The sequence below is a fragment of the Moschus berezovskii genome, chromosome 3, assembly GCF_049115385.1.
Source record: "Moschus berezovskii isolate FMDL1 chromosome 3, NW_MosBer_1.0, whole genome shotgun sequence".
Lineage (NCBI taxonomy): Eukaryota > Metazoa > Chordata > Mammalia > Artiodactyla > Moschidae > Moschus > Moschus berezovskii.
The window spans coordinates 86,126,602-86,140,193 of NC_142462.1; the positions used below are offsets into that span (position 1 = coordinate 86,126,602).

General features: G+C 55.6%; 1 protein-coding gene across 4 annotated transcripts in view; it reads right to left on the reverse strand.

The window, feature by feature from the left end:
- Positions 1-1,314: 1,314 nt before the first annotated feature.
- Positions 1,315-13,592, reverse strand: part of CCM2 (CCM2 scaffold protein) — a 52,510-nt gene continuing 40,232 nt past the window's right edge. For all 4 annotated transcript variants that reach the window (XM_055421078.2, XM_055421082.2, XM_055421079.2 and 1 more), the window contains 8 exons: positions 10,967-11,050; positions 10,318-10,501; positions 6,397-6,533; positions 5,448-5,583; positions 4,110-4,167; positions 3,644-3,782; positions 2,840-2,978; positions 1,315-1,825 (listed from right to left, as the gene is read on the reverse strand). In XM_055421078.2, coding sequence (XP_055277053.1) covers positions 1,545-1,825; positions 2,840-2,978; positions 3,644-3,782; positions 4,110-4,167; positions 5,448-5,583; positions 6,397-6,533; positions 10,318-10,501; positions 10,967-11,050 — 1,158 coding nt within the window. In that variant the 3' untranslated portion in view covers positions 1,315-1,544. The remainder of the gene's footprint in view (positions 1,826-2,839; positions 2,979-3,643; positions 3,783-4,109; positions 4,168-5,447; positions 5,584-6,396; positions 6,534-10,317; positions 10,502-10,966; positions 11,051-13,592) is intronic.

The following is a 13,592-nucleotide window of genomic DNA, read 5'->3' on the forward strand; positions in this document are numbered from 1 at the left end:
CCTTGCCCAGGGATTGCGGGCAGTCCAGTCATTTGGCTGGGGCCCAAGGTAAGGGCCTGGGAATAACAGTTTCTGGGAGCAACTCCCCAGATGCAGGGGCTCCCGAGCTGGAGGAACTACAGGAAGTCGTGCCTGCTAAGGCGAGCAGCACTTAAATCTCCCGAAGTCCTTGGCCCCTCGCTGTGGCCCAACTCGAGGAGTCACCACCCTCTCCCTGTTCTCTCCTACAAAGTCCAGGCACCCGCGGGGGGGGGGTGGCGTCCCAGCACAAGAGGGAGACCACCGAGTGAGGGAGCATGTGTGGGTGGAGCCCCTGGAGAAGAGCAGTTCCTGACCGTCACAGAAGGCTCATGGGACACAAGGTCCCCACTGTTCACAAGCGCAGGGTGGGCCCTGGAAGGGAGGGTCCCTGGCCCACGTGGCTATCTTTCGCTGATCCAGATGCTTCCAGGCCAGGTCAATTTGCACACACACCTAGAAACGGCATCTACCAACTGTCTCCCTTATCTCTGCCCAGCTCGGGCCCACAACCAGCACCTGGTCCGCCAGGGCCAGAATGAAGTCTGAGATCCCTCCTCCGGTCCTGCCGCTTGTCAGTGGGGAGGGAGCCTAAGGGACTGCAGACCCCTGCCTGGTTCCCACAGAGCTGGACAGCGAGCCCACATCCCTGGCCTCCCTACTGGGGGCTCAAGTACCCACCCCGCTGAGCCCGGGGCTTCTTGCACATGCAGTCAGGAGCCTCGAGGTGTGGTATCTTTGGGGTGAAGAGGAAGTCCCAGAGCTGGGCCTCCCCATGCCTGCACTGCAGTGCCCAGGCCCCAGCCTCCAGGCTGATGGCCCTGAGGTCACCCCCATGGTCTCCCCATGTCCCAAGGGCACAGGAGGGGCCCCACCCAGGGAGGACCAAGAAAAGGGGTTTGACCGGCCCCCAATGGCCTCCCTAATGACCAGGGACCCTGGGCTCCAAGATGCCATGTTCTCAGGGTGGGGATGGCACTTCTGGTGAAGGCGTGGCATGCGGGTTTGCTGTGAACCACCGTGACGGTGAATGTGGCCTGGGGTCATGGGCTCAGGTGAAGGGCTAGAGGACAGCGAGCCCCTCCGAAAGCCCAGTGCTCATGTCCACGTGTGCCCAGGACACCTGCTCCCTGCCCTATGTCCACAAACCCAAATCAGGCCCTCCCTGCAGGTGTCGGGCACAAGTGCTCAGTCCACTGTGCCCAGCCAGGGCGTGTGGGTCTGAGACAGAAGCCAGAGTGGAGTCCCCAGCTCTTATCCCACTGGAGCAGAAACACAATGGCAACCAGAGATAAATTATTCACATTGCAGTAAACTTCTTTTAAGGTCTCTGAGAGTTTCAATAGAAACGTCGTGTGCAAAATGACAGCTGTCCAGGGTCTGGCTGATAGGACCCCCTCCCGAGGCAGGGTGGCATGCAGGTGGGTGAGGCTTGACTTTCTGCCCCGACACGGGGGTGCCTCCTTCACAGTAGAGCCACCTGTGTCCGGGGCCCAGAAGGGCGACTGGCAGGGGCCCCGGCGCCATCAGGCCGAGTCCTGATCCATGCTGCAGCCCAGCGCCTCAATGTCATTGCTGATGTCCGAGATCATGCGGTCCCACTCGTCCCCCTCCGAGGGCGCGGACTGGTCGTCAGAGCTGCCTGCGGCCCTGTTCCCATTGGAGGTGGAGGTGGAGGTGGAGCTCGTGGCCCGGCGGTACCTGCCGAAGCTGTCCGTGATGATCCCACGGCCATCCTTCACCCCAATGGTCTCCAAGAAGTTCTCGAAGTGCTGGCTGTCTTTCTCAGGGATGAAGGGCCGCAGACCTGCAGACACATGGCCCACCTGACCCTAAGCCAAGCCTCCTGCTGAAAGCACACATGTGCCTGTCCCAGGGGGCCCATGGCCTGAATAAACCCACCCCACCCGCCCCATGTGTCTGCCCCAATCCTGACAGGTGCTGCGGACTGGCCCTGCCTTGGCAACAGGGCTGGTGCAGGCCAGAAGCCACACTCTTACATCACTCCCCTCAGTCCTCAGGAAAGCCCCACTTCACAGGCTTCCCAACACAGGAGAGGAGAGGGTGCAGGGGAGGCTGACACAGGGCTCCAAGCACCAGGTCCCACTACCCAGCTCCCAAGTGACCACCTACTTCCTGGAAGTAGGTGTGAGAACACCTACTCTGATGTGAGAACAACATGTAACAGGTCTTGGACCCTAGGCTTGGCTGTTGGCTGACTCCAAGGGGCCTGTGGAGTCAGCAAGAGATCAGACTGGAGGCAGGTCTGCCCTCGGCCCTTCACCTCCACCCCCACCCCGTCAGCAGGGCACCCTCCTCGGATTGTTGGGGGCAGAGCCCAGGACCTGGAGCCTCCAGCAGCCACGTTCTCTGGGACCAGCATAGGGAAAGCACAGTCACGCCACTGTGCTTGTGCGTGTGGACACACATCCAGGGCTGCGTCTGGCTGTCTGTGGCAGGCACTAAGTACACACCCGCCCTGCTGACTCTGCAGGCTCTTCTCTCGGGGCCTCAGCTAAGGCTGCTTTTCACTGGGAATGGTGTCATCACTCCTCTGCCCAGCAAGTTCCTGCCTACTCCCCCAAACCTGTTCCTGCACCAACTTCCTCTGAAGAGCCTCCCTCAGCCCTTACCGGGCAATGCAGTGGCCATCACCTCGAGTCTGGCCCCCGAGGGGTTCCTCCTGCTTCCCTGGGGCCTGGGTCCCCAGAGTCACTGGGAAGAGTGACTCATTGGAAGAGTGGTTCATCAGAAGAACCGCTCGGCTCTCTGGCTGGCTGGACCCCCTCCCTAAGGGAGCCCCTATCCACCCCATACTCACCGAGCAGCAGGAACTTGCGGCTGTCCCCATACAGCTGCCGCAGGTTGATGCAGAACTCGTGCACCGAGGCCCCGTCCCGGTACTCGTGCAGCAGCGCGGCAAACTGTTGGATCTCCTGCGACGACAGCTTGGTGCGCAGCTGCCAAGAGAGCGGGCCCGCGGCGGGGCAGTGACTGGCGTTGCCTCCACCCTGCCCACACCCAGCTTGACCCCTGCTGGAGGGCCAGCAGGAGGGAGGGGAACCCCGCACCAGCCCCGAGGTCCCCACACCAGGACAGAGTGCCTCGGAGCCCAGCCCACACCATCTGCTTTAACCTCCCACCTGGCTGGCCTGGCTGACCACCAGTGGGTGGAGGGCACGTGTCTGACACCACCGCCAGAAGTCAGCGAACTGAACACAGAGCCCAGAGTGATACTCGGTGTACTGACCAAGTTTTTAATGACATGAAATCAAAGGACAGGGGAAAAGTCTGCTGAGCGATAACAAGGCCCATCTGGCCCTTCCAGGGAATGACCTGCACCCCATGCTACCATTCACCACCAGAGACCCAGAGACAGGTCTGTGGTGCAGCCCCACGCTCAGGCCTGGGCCACCTCGCGCTCTTTCCAAAAACTGACCTGGTAGGAAAGACTTCGAGGCCCAGGTGTAAGCAAGGCATCCATGCTCCCCCCAGCCCCACCCATGGGGAAGCAAGCCTTCCTCCCATCTCCTCCAGGGAGCTCCCACCCTGAAGGCGCTGCACACAGGCCTGCTGGCGGGGCCGGCGTCTTCTGACCTTGGTGGGCGAGTGGCAGGTGGCGTACCGTGAGCATGTAGTCCTGTAGAAGCTCCGCAGCCGTGGCGCTCAGCTCACTCTCGCTGACCGTCTTGGTGTGGGGTGCCGTCTGCATGCAGAAGGACAAGGGCGAGACGCCGCCTGCGTGTGCACACTCGGGGAAGGAGCTGCAAGGCACAAGCCAAGACGTGGGCGGGCGGCCCCCTAACCCTGCCCCCCAGGCCTCACCCTCACCCCCAGGGGTTCAGTGAGAGCCAGGGGCTGAGACAAAGAGGAGGTCTGTCGTGGAGGAGGTGATCGGGGAAAGCCCGAGAAGGACATGTGTGGGGAAGGACCCAGAAGGAGCCAGCACCCTAGCAGGGTCTCAGTGGAGCGATGACATCACTAGTGTGACCCGGAGGAGCCCATTCACCGGAAGACTCCTGAAACTGGGGAAGGAAGGTGGGGCCAGGCAGCTGCATGGGCTGTGCTGAGACCCAGGCCGGGGTACTCACAAAGTGCTGGCTTCCGTCTCATATGGCTCCTTCATGTCCACCTTTGTGGAAGAGTCATCTGTGCAGGAAATGTAGAACACGGAAGCTTCTGGTTATGTGAGGGAGGGGGCCCTGAGTCCAGTATTCACGTGCTAAGCAGAAGAGGCAGAGCCCTGGTGGTGGGGAGCTGCCCAGGCCCCTGGGGTGCACCCTTTGGGCTGCACCCACACCTGCTTCTCCTGAGATGTACCACCTGCCGTGGATCTGGGCAGGAGCCAGGACAATGCTCTGGTCCCCAGAAGATGTGCCAAGTGGTGGGACTGAAGCAAGCTCCCCAGTGGCCAGAACAAAAGAAGCTTCATCAGTAGACAGTGAACATCCCTGCTTCTACTTCGTGAAAACTCATTCAGCTGTACACTTTTGATTTGTATCTTTTAGTAGAACAGTTTATTTAAAAAAAAACCCAAGGGCCAAAGCAATCACACTAAAGCTGAATGTTTAAATATAGCTCAATGAACAACCTGCTGCCCACTGGGGCCTCAACCTTCCCACCTGCCCATGAGGACAGACTGCCATCCTCACCAGGCTATCTTTGTGGGGCTGCAAGCAGCTCCAGCACAAACAGCGAGATGAGGACGCAGCCAGGGAACCAGCCCTTCCTCAAAGAGCCCCTGCAGCTTCGTGTTTACATGTAGAGGGTTCTGAGCTATTCACAGGGATGTGTGAGCCGCAGTGAAGGGAGTGCGGCTGGACTCCTCTCCACAGAGAGACCAGCGGCCTCCAGCCCTGGAGGCTACCGCTGAGCTGTCTCCAATATCGTCCTTCCTCTTCCCCTGACTGACAGAAGCCACGGATCCTCAAAACACTATTTATTTGAAAAGTAGATGTTCCTAGTGTTTAGAAGACTGAGCTTCAGTGGGCTACATGTAAACGAAGCGTGCTGTGAGCTTACAATTCCCAGAAACACTTCTCGGTGCTCTGAGTGCCAGTCCCCCTGCATGCCTTTGGGCTCTGTGCTCTTCCTGCTGCTGCCCCTACCCTGCCCTGGGCAGCCTGCACCTTGGAAGGAGTCCCACACCCATGGCGCGGGGAGCCCCTCCCAGCCCTCACTTGTAAGTTTGGCACAGTGACTTTAGCCAACAGTGGTTCCAGAGTAAGTGTTCTTGGTCCCCAGAGTTATGCAGGAAGCCACCAGGGGGCCTAAAGGAGGGAGTGGGGGAACACATGAACAGTGAAGTCTGGGAATGAAACTGTCTGGTCAAACTCCACCCTGGAGGTGGCTACCCAGGTGCTATTCTGGCAGGAGCTCGCAGCAGAGCCCTGGTGGGAAGGGGAGAGGGAGCCCGGCTGCTCACGTACCACTGTGAAGGGATAGGTGGTGGGTGGGTGTCGAAGCCCCATCAAATATGGCTCTGTCCAGGAAGTCAATGGTGGACTCCGTGTACACGATCTGGAAGACCTGGCCAAGCAGGGAGCACAGCTCTTCCGCGGCGACCTGCCAATTGAGGACAAGGCTGAGCCTTCCAGGCACCTTCCTGGGCATCCAACACCTCAGATGCAGAACAAACACCTAGAACCCATTGTCTCCCACTGCCCACCAGGGCCACAAGGATCCAGCCCACACCCAGGAGGCTCTCTGGACCCACAGGAACGTCACCTCTGGCCCTCCTCCTCCACTGCTCTTCCACCCACAGCCATCTCAGCACCCATGCCAGCCTCATGAAAAGGGCAGAGAGCGGACAGCACCCGAGCCAGTTCACATGGACAGCACTCCCAACACCGCACAACCCTTCACACATGTGCTGTCAACGCGGGTCCCATCTGGTGAGGCTCTTCCCCCGAGACAGGGGGCGACATCTGGAGGAGCTCCCAGTGGGGACAAGTCAAGGAGGCAGTCTCAGAAGGAAGAACTACTCAGGTGGAAGGTGGGCAGTGGTGAGGAGGAGGGATACAGATCAAAGGCTGCCAAAGACCACCACCCTTGTTTTGGTCTTACTAAAGACGTGAAAATTAAACAGAAGGGTATCAAGGGGCTCCCTGAGGCTGGCAGCTCTATGGTGGGCCTCAAGCCACTCCCCCAGAGTCTTCCCCAATGGCACAGCCTGGTGTGAAGACCACAGCCCCCACATGGGGGAGGGAAAGGTGGGGCCAACCAAGAGAAGAAGGAACCAGCATGGAGATATCAGACTGGGACTCAGTGGTACCTGGGTCAGGTGGTGGGTGGGGCTGGGGCTGGAATGGGTAGAGCCTGGGCAAGCTATAGGTGGGGCTGGGCAGGGCCTGGGTCCCAGGTGCCAACCCTGCTCACCTTGCTCTCCGCGGCCAGGATCACCAGGCAGCATGCCTCCACGGGCCCCACTCCGCTCTCCGACAGGGAGCCTGTGGTGAGGCCTCGGGAACTTTCTGCACACAAACTCTGGCTGGGGGAGATGCCGGGGTCCTGGGCTGGGAAGTCAACATCATGGCAGGTTAGGGCCCGTGTGGGAGCTCAACGGCAGGCTCTGGGCAGCCCCTACCTGACTCAGGAGGGGACAGACTGAGCCAGGCAAGCCCCTGTCCTCATCCTCCCTTCACAAGAGCACCCTTCCCTGCCACTGCCTACTCAAAACCACCACCTTAACACGAGCTTCTAGCTTCTCTGCCAAAGACAGAGTGAATATCTCATACAGAAACTGCGAATATTTAGCTGCTTCTGATCTACACAAAAGAAGGCATTCACAGAGTTCTAGTGACAGGCTTAAGGCACAGTCCTGACAGGAGATGAGGAAACTGAGCAGAGGGGGCAGAGGGCTGGGTCCGAGGGTGTATGAGGGGCAGAGCCCAGGTTGGGATCTAGCCATGAGAGCACCCGCCTATTCGTTAACACTACACACTGCCTCCTCACACACAAGGTCTCATAGGACGTGAGGGGGATTCCTGAGGCAGGAAGTGGGGGCTGTGGCCCAGGGAAGCTTCTGCAGGAAGAGGGCTCCAGGCACATCCACTGAAACACACCCGGGAGCAGGAAGTGCCAGGGAAGGCTGCCAGGGTATCTCAGGGCAAGGCCAACCCAGCAGGGAGACCACCCATAGCTCAGACAGTGCTGAGAGACAGGACCCCAGTTAGGAACAGCCAGACTCTGGGTGCATGGGCTGGCAAAGACCAGGGCTCTGTAGGGCAAGGCTGGTGGCACCCCACGTGGAGGCTGAGCTCCATGAATCCCACTGTTAGAACCTGACTGTATCATCCCACAGCCATGGGCCACAGGCACTGAGCTGTGACCCAAACAAAAAGCACCCACAGGCTCTGAGAACCAGGACAAAGAATACTGTGAGACTGCTCACTAGTGACTGCTACACTGACCATGCTGGCAAGATATTCTAGGACATTTTAAATAGCTTTATGGCTCACAGCCGTGGCTGGGCCCAGGGAAGCAGATGTGTGGCTCCGAAGCCACGCACAGAGAGCCTACTTCCTAATCGCCCAGCAGCATCCATCCCCAGTCCCACAGGTCCCGGTTCAGATCCACTGCCCATTTTCCTATGTCCACAGAAACATCCCTTAATGAGACGTCTCCACAAGCTATGCTTGCCACACAGAGCCTCCTGCAGCCAGACCTGACCCCGACCCCCAACACCACATTGTCCCCAGTGCCAGCACAGCCCAGGCCAGGGGAGGCATAAAAGACAGGCCCCTATGCAGGAGGCGCTCAGTAAGTGTTAGCTGCCACTGCCAGTGCCAGTGCTGAGGACAGCCACACGCATCACCTCACACACAGCCACTTGCTGGGACAGGTGCCTCTGAGAGACCGGGCGGCCCCCGGGGCTGCTGACTTCCCTCAGGAAGAGCCGCTAGAACGAGGAGGCCCTCCAGAACACAGAATGGAATTCACTCTCCTTTTAATTGGAAAGCTCTCAAAGCTCTGGGGGGGTCCTGGGTTTCATCTCTTTTTGGAAAGCTTCTCCTGTGGTGCTCATTCTGTCTCTTAGAAAATCGGTTACTCATTTTCAAGACAATGTGTTCTACAATTAACACTGAGAAATGTTCTGGACACAAGAAACCCAGGAGTTAGCTCCCCTCCCACCAGCCCTAAGGCCTGCGGCCCCCAGCCAGAAGCACTCGCCTCACTGCTTGGTCCCCAGGGAGGCCCCATACCACGAGCCTGATGCAGGGACAGTCCCCGTGCAGGGAACAGCAGTCACCACAGCGCTGGGCAGCACTGGTGGAAGCAGTTACACAGTACCTCAACCAATCAGCCACCATCTAACAACCAGGGGACCCTGCCAAGTCACCCAACCCACCTGCTCCCAGTGAGTCAACCAGTAAGGTGGAAGGAAACAGAATCCTCCTTACAGGTTTCTTGTGGAGACTAAACAAGATCATTCATGCCACATGCTTTCTACTAGTTTGAGCCACATTAAATTGCATGCTTTTTTTTTGAGATTAAAATGGTTAAAAGTTGGCAGCTCTGTGTTGTTCAAAATAATGCCTGTCATTAGAAGACACCTGCTCCTTGGAAGAATAGCTATGTCAAACCTAGACAGGGGTTTTAAAAAGTAGAGACACCACTTTGACGACAAAGGCCTATATAGTCAAAACTACTTTTCCAGTAGTCATGTATGAATGTGAGAGTTGCACTGTAAAGAAGGCTGAATGCCAAAGAACTGACACTTTTGAACTGTGGTGCTAGAGAAGACTCTTGAGAGTCCCTTGGACTGCAAAGAGATCCAACCAGTCCATTGTAAAGGAGATCAGTCCTGAATATTCACTGGAAGGACTGAAGCTGAAGGTGAAGCTCCAGTACTTTAGTCACCTGATGTGAAGTGCTGACTCACTGGAAAAGACAGTGATGCTGGAAAAAACTGATGGCAAGAGAAGGGGTGACAGAGGATGAGATGATTGAATGGCATCACTGAGTCAATGGACAGGAGTTTGAGGAAACTCAGGAAGACAGTGATGGACAGAGGAGCCTGGCGTGCTGCAGTTCAAGTGGCCGCAAAGAGTCAGACATGACTTAGCGACTGAGCAACAACACTACTGAACACAATGAAGGGAAATGAAGAATAAGCAGAGCACAGAGGGGGCCATGCTCAAGTGCAGTATGACGGAACAGGAGTGTGTGTGTATGTGTGAATGAGTGAGCACCTGTGCGTGTGTGTCGGACCTGAGTGTGTGAGTGCCTGTGAATGAGCATATGTGGATGGGTGCTACAGTATGTGCAGTGAGTGTGTGACTCTGTGGGGGAACAAGGGGCTATGATACACTCCAGCAGACACTTTCACAAACCCTTCCCATTACCTGTGCAGGTGGCCTGCTGCATCCCCACCAGATTCACGGGCCCTTTAATATGAACTTCCTTGAAGCTCAAGGGGTCAGTAATGAGAAAGCTCCTTGGGGCCCTGGCTCTTAAAAAGCCCTCAGATCCCTGTGGACTACCTACCTCAAGCAGAAATACAACTTTCCCTTTGCACTGCCCAAAGCAGTATGTGGCCCAGGCCGATCCAGCTGGCCACCCTCACACACTGCCACCAGCCCCCTGGAAATGGACGACCCCAGGGTGCAACCCAGCCACTGCCAGTGCCTAAAGGAGCCCGGGGATGGCGTCCATCCTACACGACAACCTAAGAACCCAGCCGGGAAGGGCATGGCATGAGTGAACCGCGACTTCTCTCCTCACTTCTCAGGGACTTACACCGGGGCAGAGGTTCTAGACCCTGACAGACAGCTTGTCGGGAAGTGCCAAGTAAGGTAGTACCATATCCTCATCAGGCGAGGGGAGTGGGCTGGGGGACAGGGACTGATGTCTCTCGGGTTCTCCTACAAGGGCCTGCTCAGAGCGTTTCACAGACCGAGAGCTCCTTGCTGGTCTGGTCTCCTCCCTGCACCGCCAGCACTGAGAAGGCTGTGTAGCCAAAGGAGGGCCTGAATGTTGATTAGGCTGAGCCAAGGCCCCACCCTCAGCCTCTGGAGCTGCTTGTGCCCAGGGTGTCTACCAGGCTTGGCTGCCAGAGGCCACTCCAGCATCCCCAAAGGGGGTTGCACCGAGTGACAGTGGCTGAGCTCAGGACCCAGAGACCACAGCCTTTCTCTGGAGAGAGGGCTAGTTCCCAGGCACAGCGGGCAGCAATTGGCTGACCCAACATTGTAGACACTTGTCACCAGAGTGTCATGAAATCCATAACGCACGCCTCAGGACAGAGATGGGGGCTGCTTCTGGCAAGGACCCTCCTGACCCCACCTCCGGTCATACCTGTCTTCAGGACCACCAGGTGTGAGGCGTCATCTCGCACGTAGGACACGGCAGCAATGTCATGGATGGGGACCCTGAGGATGGTGTCCTCCCCGTCCCTCCAGGCCAGCTTGACGTTGTAGGCAGACAGACTGATCACAGCATCATGCTCCTGGGTCAGGTGTCCGGGGAGCTGGTGGGCTCTCTGGAAGGAACCACACTGCATCAGAAACAGGCTCCCCTGGGACCCTGCACCATGTGTGGTGCACGCAACCCACACAGCCAGCGCTGACAAGCAGGGCGCCACCCCCATGCTTGCTCCCGGGACACTGCTGTGTTCAAACCACATGGAAGGTTCTTCTAGAACTGCCTTTAGATTCAGACCTGTGGGGTGTGGTTTGGATATCTTGAAAACATGAATTTTGAAACAGTCCAAAACCACAAGGAGCAAGCCTGGAGAATAAAAGTTAATGTTCAGGCCAGGGGCCAAGTGCACCCTTAATGTGATGGGACTGGGTCACCCCTCATGGCCATAAAGGCCCAGGGTCAGAGGGCCAAGAGTTGGTATCAGGAAACAAGGGTCAGAGGTCAGGGTTAGGAGGTGGAGTAGGCTGAGGGTCAGAGGTCAGGGATGGGGCTAGAGCAGGCGGAGTCAGGCAGATGGCGTTACCTTTGCATTGTCTATGAAATGCAGGATTTCGGTCCTACTGGAAGGATTCAGGTATCCTGGTATGGATGTTAACTGACCTAAATACTGAAAGAAAGTGGAGAGAGGAAGTTCCATAAGCAAGGGAAGACGAGCCAACACCATCAAGGGCCACAGAACATCGCGAAAGCCTTGTATATTCCCACCACAGGCTGGTTGGCCGCAGTCCCAGCTCGCAGTGGGGGCCTTCTCTAGGCAGCGTGCTCCAAATTTTTAGTAAAATCTCTACTGGCTGAGGAGAACACTCCCACATTTCCCACCACATTGCATCAATGTTGTCATCAAAGTCCTGCAAAGGACACCTCAAAACTAGTTTGGTGGAATTTGTATTCTAAAAAGGCAGATAAGAGAATTCCTTGGTAATCCAGTGGTTAGGACTCTGGGCTTCCAATGCAGGGGCCCTGGTTCAATCCTACAAGCCACATAGTGCAGCCGAAAGATAAAAAAATAAAAGGATAAGACAAGGATGGCTTGTGTTTCCGGATCACAGTTGGAAATTGAAAACAACAGCTCTGAACAATCTGCTAAAAAGGAAACATATTAAATCATAAAGGGCCAGGCAGCTGAGCGATGGACAAGAGAGAGAAGTGACCATGAAGCACCTGGCTAACAAACCTCAACGACAAGGGTCTTGAGTGTGGCGCGGACGCAGTGCGAGCTGTGCTCACATCACCACCAATTACCACAGGTGTTAAATGTGCTTTAATGGGTTATACTGATTCCTCTCCAAGAACAGATCTCTCACACTCGACATTTCTGATCCTCGAACTCTAATTTTTAAGGTTGCTGTTAACAGGATGACAGTGGACTTTGCGTATCTGGTTCCACATGTAAAGTCATCACTACTGTCCTCACAAGAACAGAGCTGAACAATGGACACGTCTTCTCAGACCCATCAGAGAAGGAGGCCACAAACTGCTTCCCCCAAAACCGGAGAGAGCAACGGGGACAGAGAACCACAGCCCCAAGAGAAGCTGCAGGAGCCAGGGGGGCAGGTGTATCAGAAGGGGGCTGACCAAGGGCTGGACGTAGGCACGGACGAGCTTAAGACAAAAGTCTGGGGCCAGTCATACAGGGTCCCGGGCTTACTTGAGCTCTACCTCCAAGAGGCCCCCTAGCCAGGATTCTCAGAAGTTGTCTTCAGCTTCTGGTGGGGCGGGGGGAAGAAACCACTTCCAACTATGACCAGTACTTTGCTCTCTTCAACAAGGGCCTTTTTTCAAGGAAAACTATTTGACCAGGGCCTGACCCACCTGGGGAAAGGTAAACACCAACTCCAGCCCCCCAACAGTTCTGTCCCTCCTAAATAAGACGTGTGTGTGATGGTCACAGCCCAGGGGCACAAGCTCACTGGACGGCAGAGACCTACTCATCAGAGGGCCAGTGCGCTCCCCTCCCCAGAAACCCCACTGCATCCACGGGTGCCTGTGCAACAGGAGATGACATGTACCGGACCCTTTTAATAGCACACAGCTGCAGCCAACAGTAAACACAGACTAACTCCTGGCCACAGAAATATACAGCCTCACACGGAAGACCTCTTTACCTCAGCTCCTCTCACCTGAATCACCACACCCAGCTTTCAGCAAAAAATTACAAGGCACGCTAAGGCAGAAAAACACTGAACAGACAGGGCAAGCATCAGAATCAGACTCAGATACAGCAGAGGTTTTGGAGTGATCAGACCAGGAATTTAAAACATTTATGATTAATAATTCCAGTATTCTTGCCTGGAGAATTCTACGGACAGAAAGCATGGGGGGTTACAGTCCATGGGGTCGCAAAGAGTCGGACACAACTGAGTGACTAACACTTAATCACTTAGCCTGGTGGCTCAGACGGTAACAAATCTGCCTGCCATGCGGGAGACTCAGGTTTGATCCCTGGACTGGGAAGATTCCCTGGAGAAGGGAATGGCAACCCACTCCAATATTCTTTCCTGGAGAATTCCATGGACAGAGGAGCTTGGCAGGCTACAGACCATGAGGTTGCAAAGAGTCAGACACAACTGAGTGACTAATATTTTCACGATTAATATGCTAAGGGCTATAATTAAGTGAACATCATCCAAGAGCTGATGGGCAATGTAAGCAAAGAGATGGAAATTCTAAAAAAATAGAGGGGAAATGTTAAAAACCAAAAACATTACAACAGAAATGAAAGATGCTTTTGATGGATTCATCAGCAGATGGACACAAACAAGAGAAAAATCAATGAGCTCAGAGATATGTCAGTAAAAACTCTCAAAACTGAAAAGGAAATGGGGGAGGAAGGAATAAACAAACAAAAAAGGAACAAGATATTCAAAAACAGAAAATCACAAAAGGTATAATAAAAGTTCAATGAGACTACCAGAAAAAGGAGAGGAAAAAAACACAGGAAGGGACTTCCCTGGTGGTCCAGTGGTTAGGACTGCACTTCTACTGTTGGAGGACCCAGGTTTGATCCCTGATTGAGGAACTAAGATCCCACAAGTTGCATGGCACCGCTAAAAAAGAAAGAAACACAAGAAATACCTGAAGTAATAATAGTTGAGAATTTCCTCAACACCAAAACCACAGACCCAGTAAGCTCAGAGGACATCAAGCAG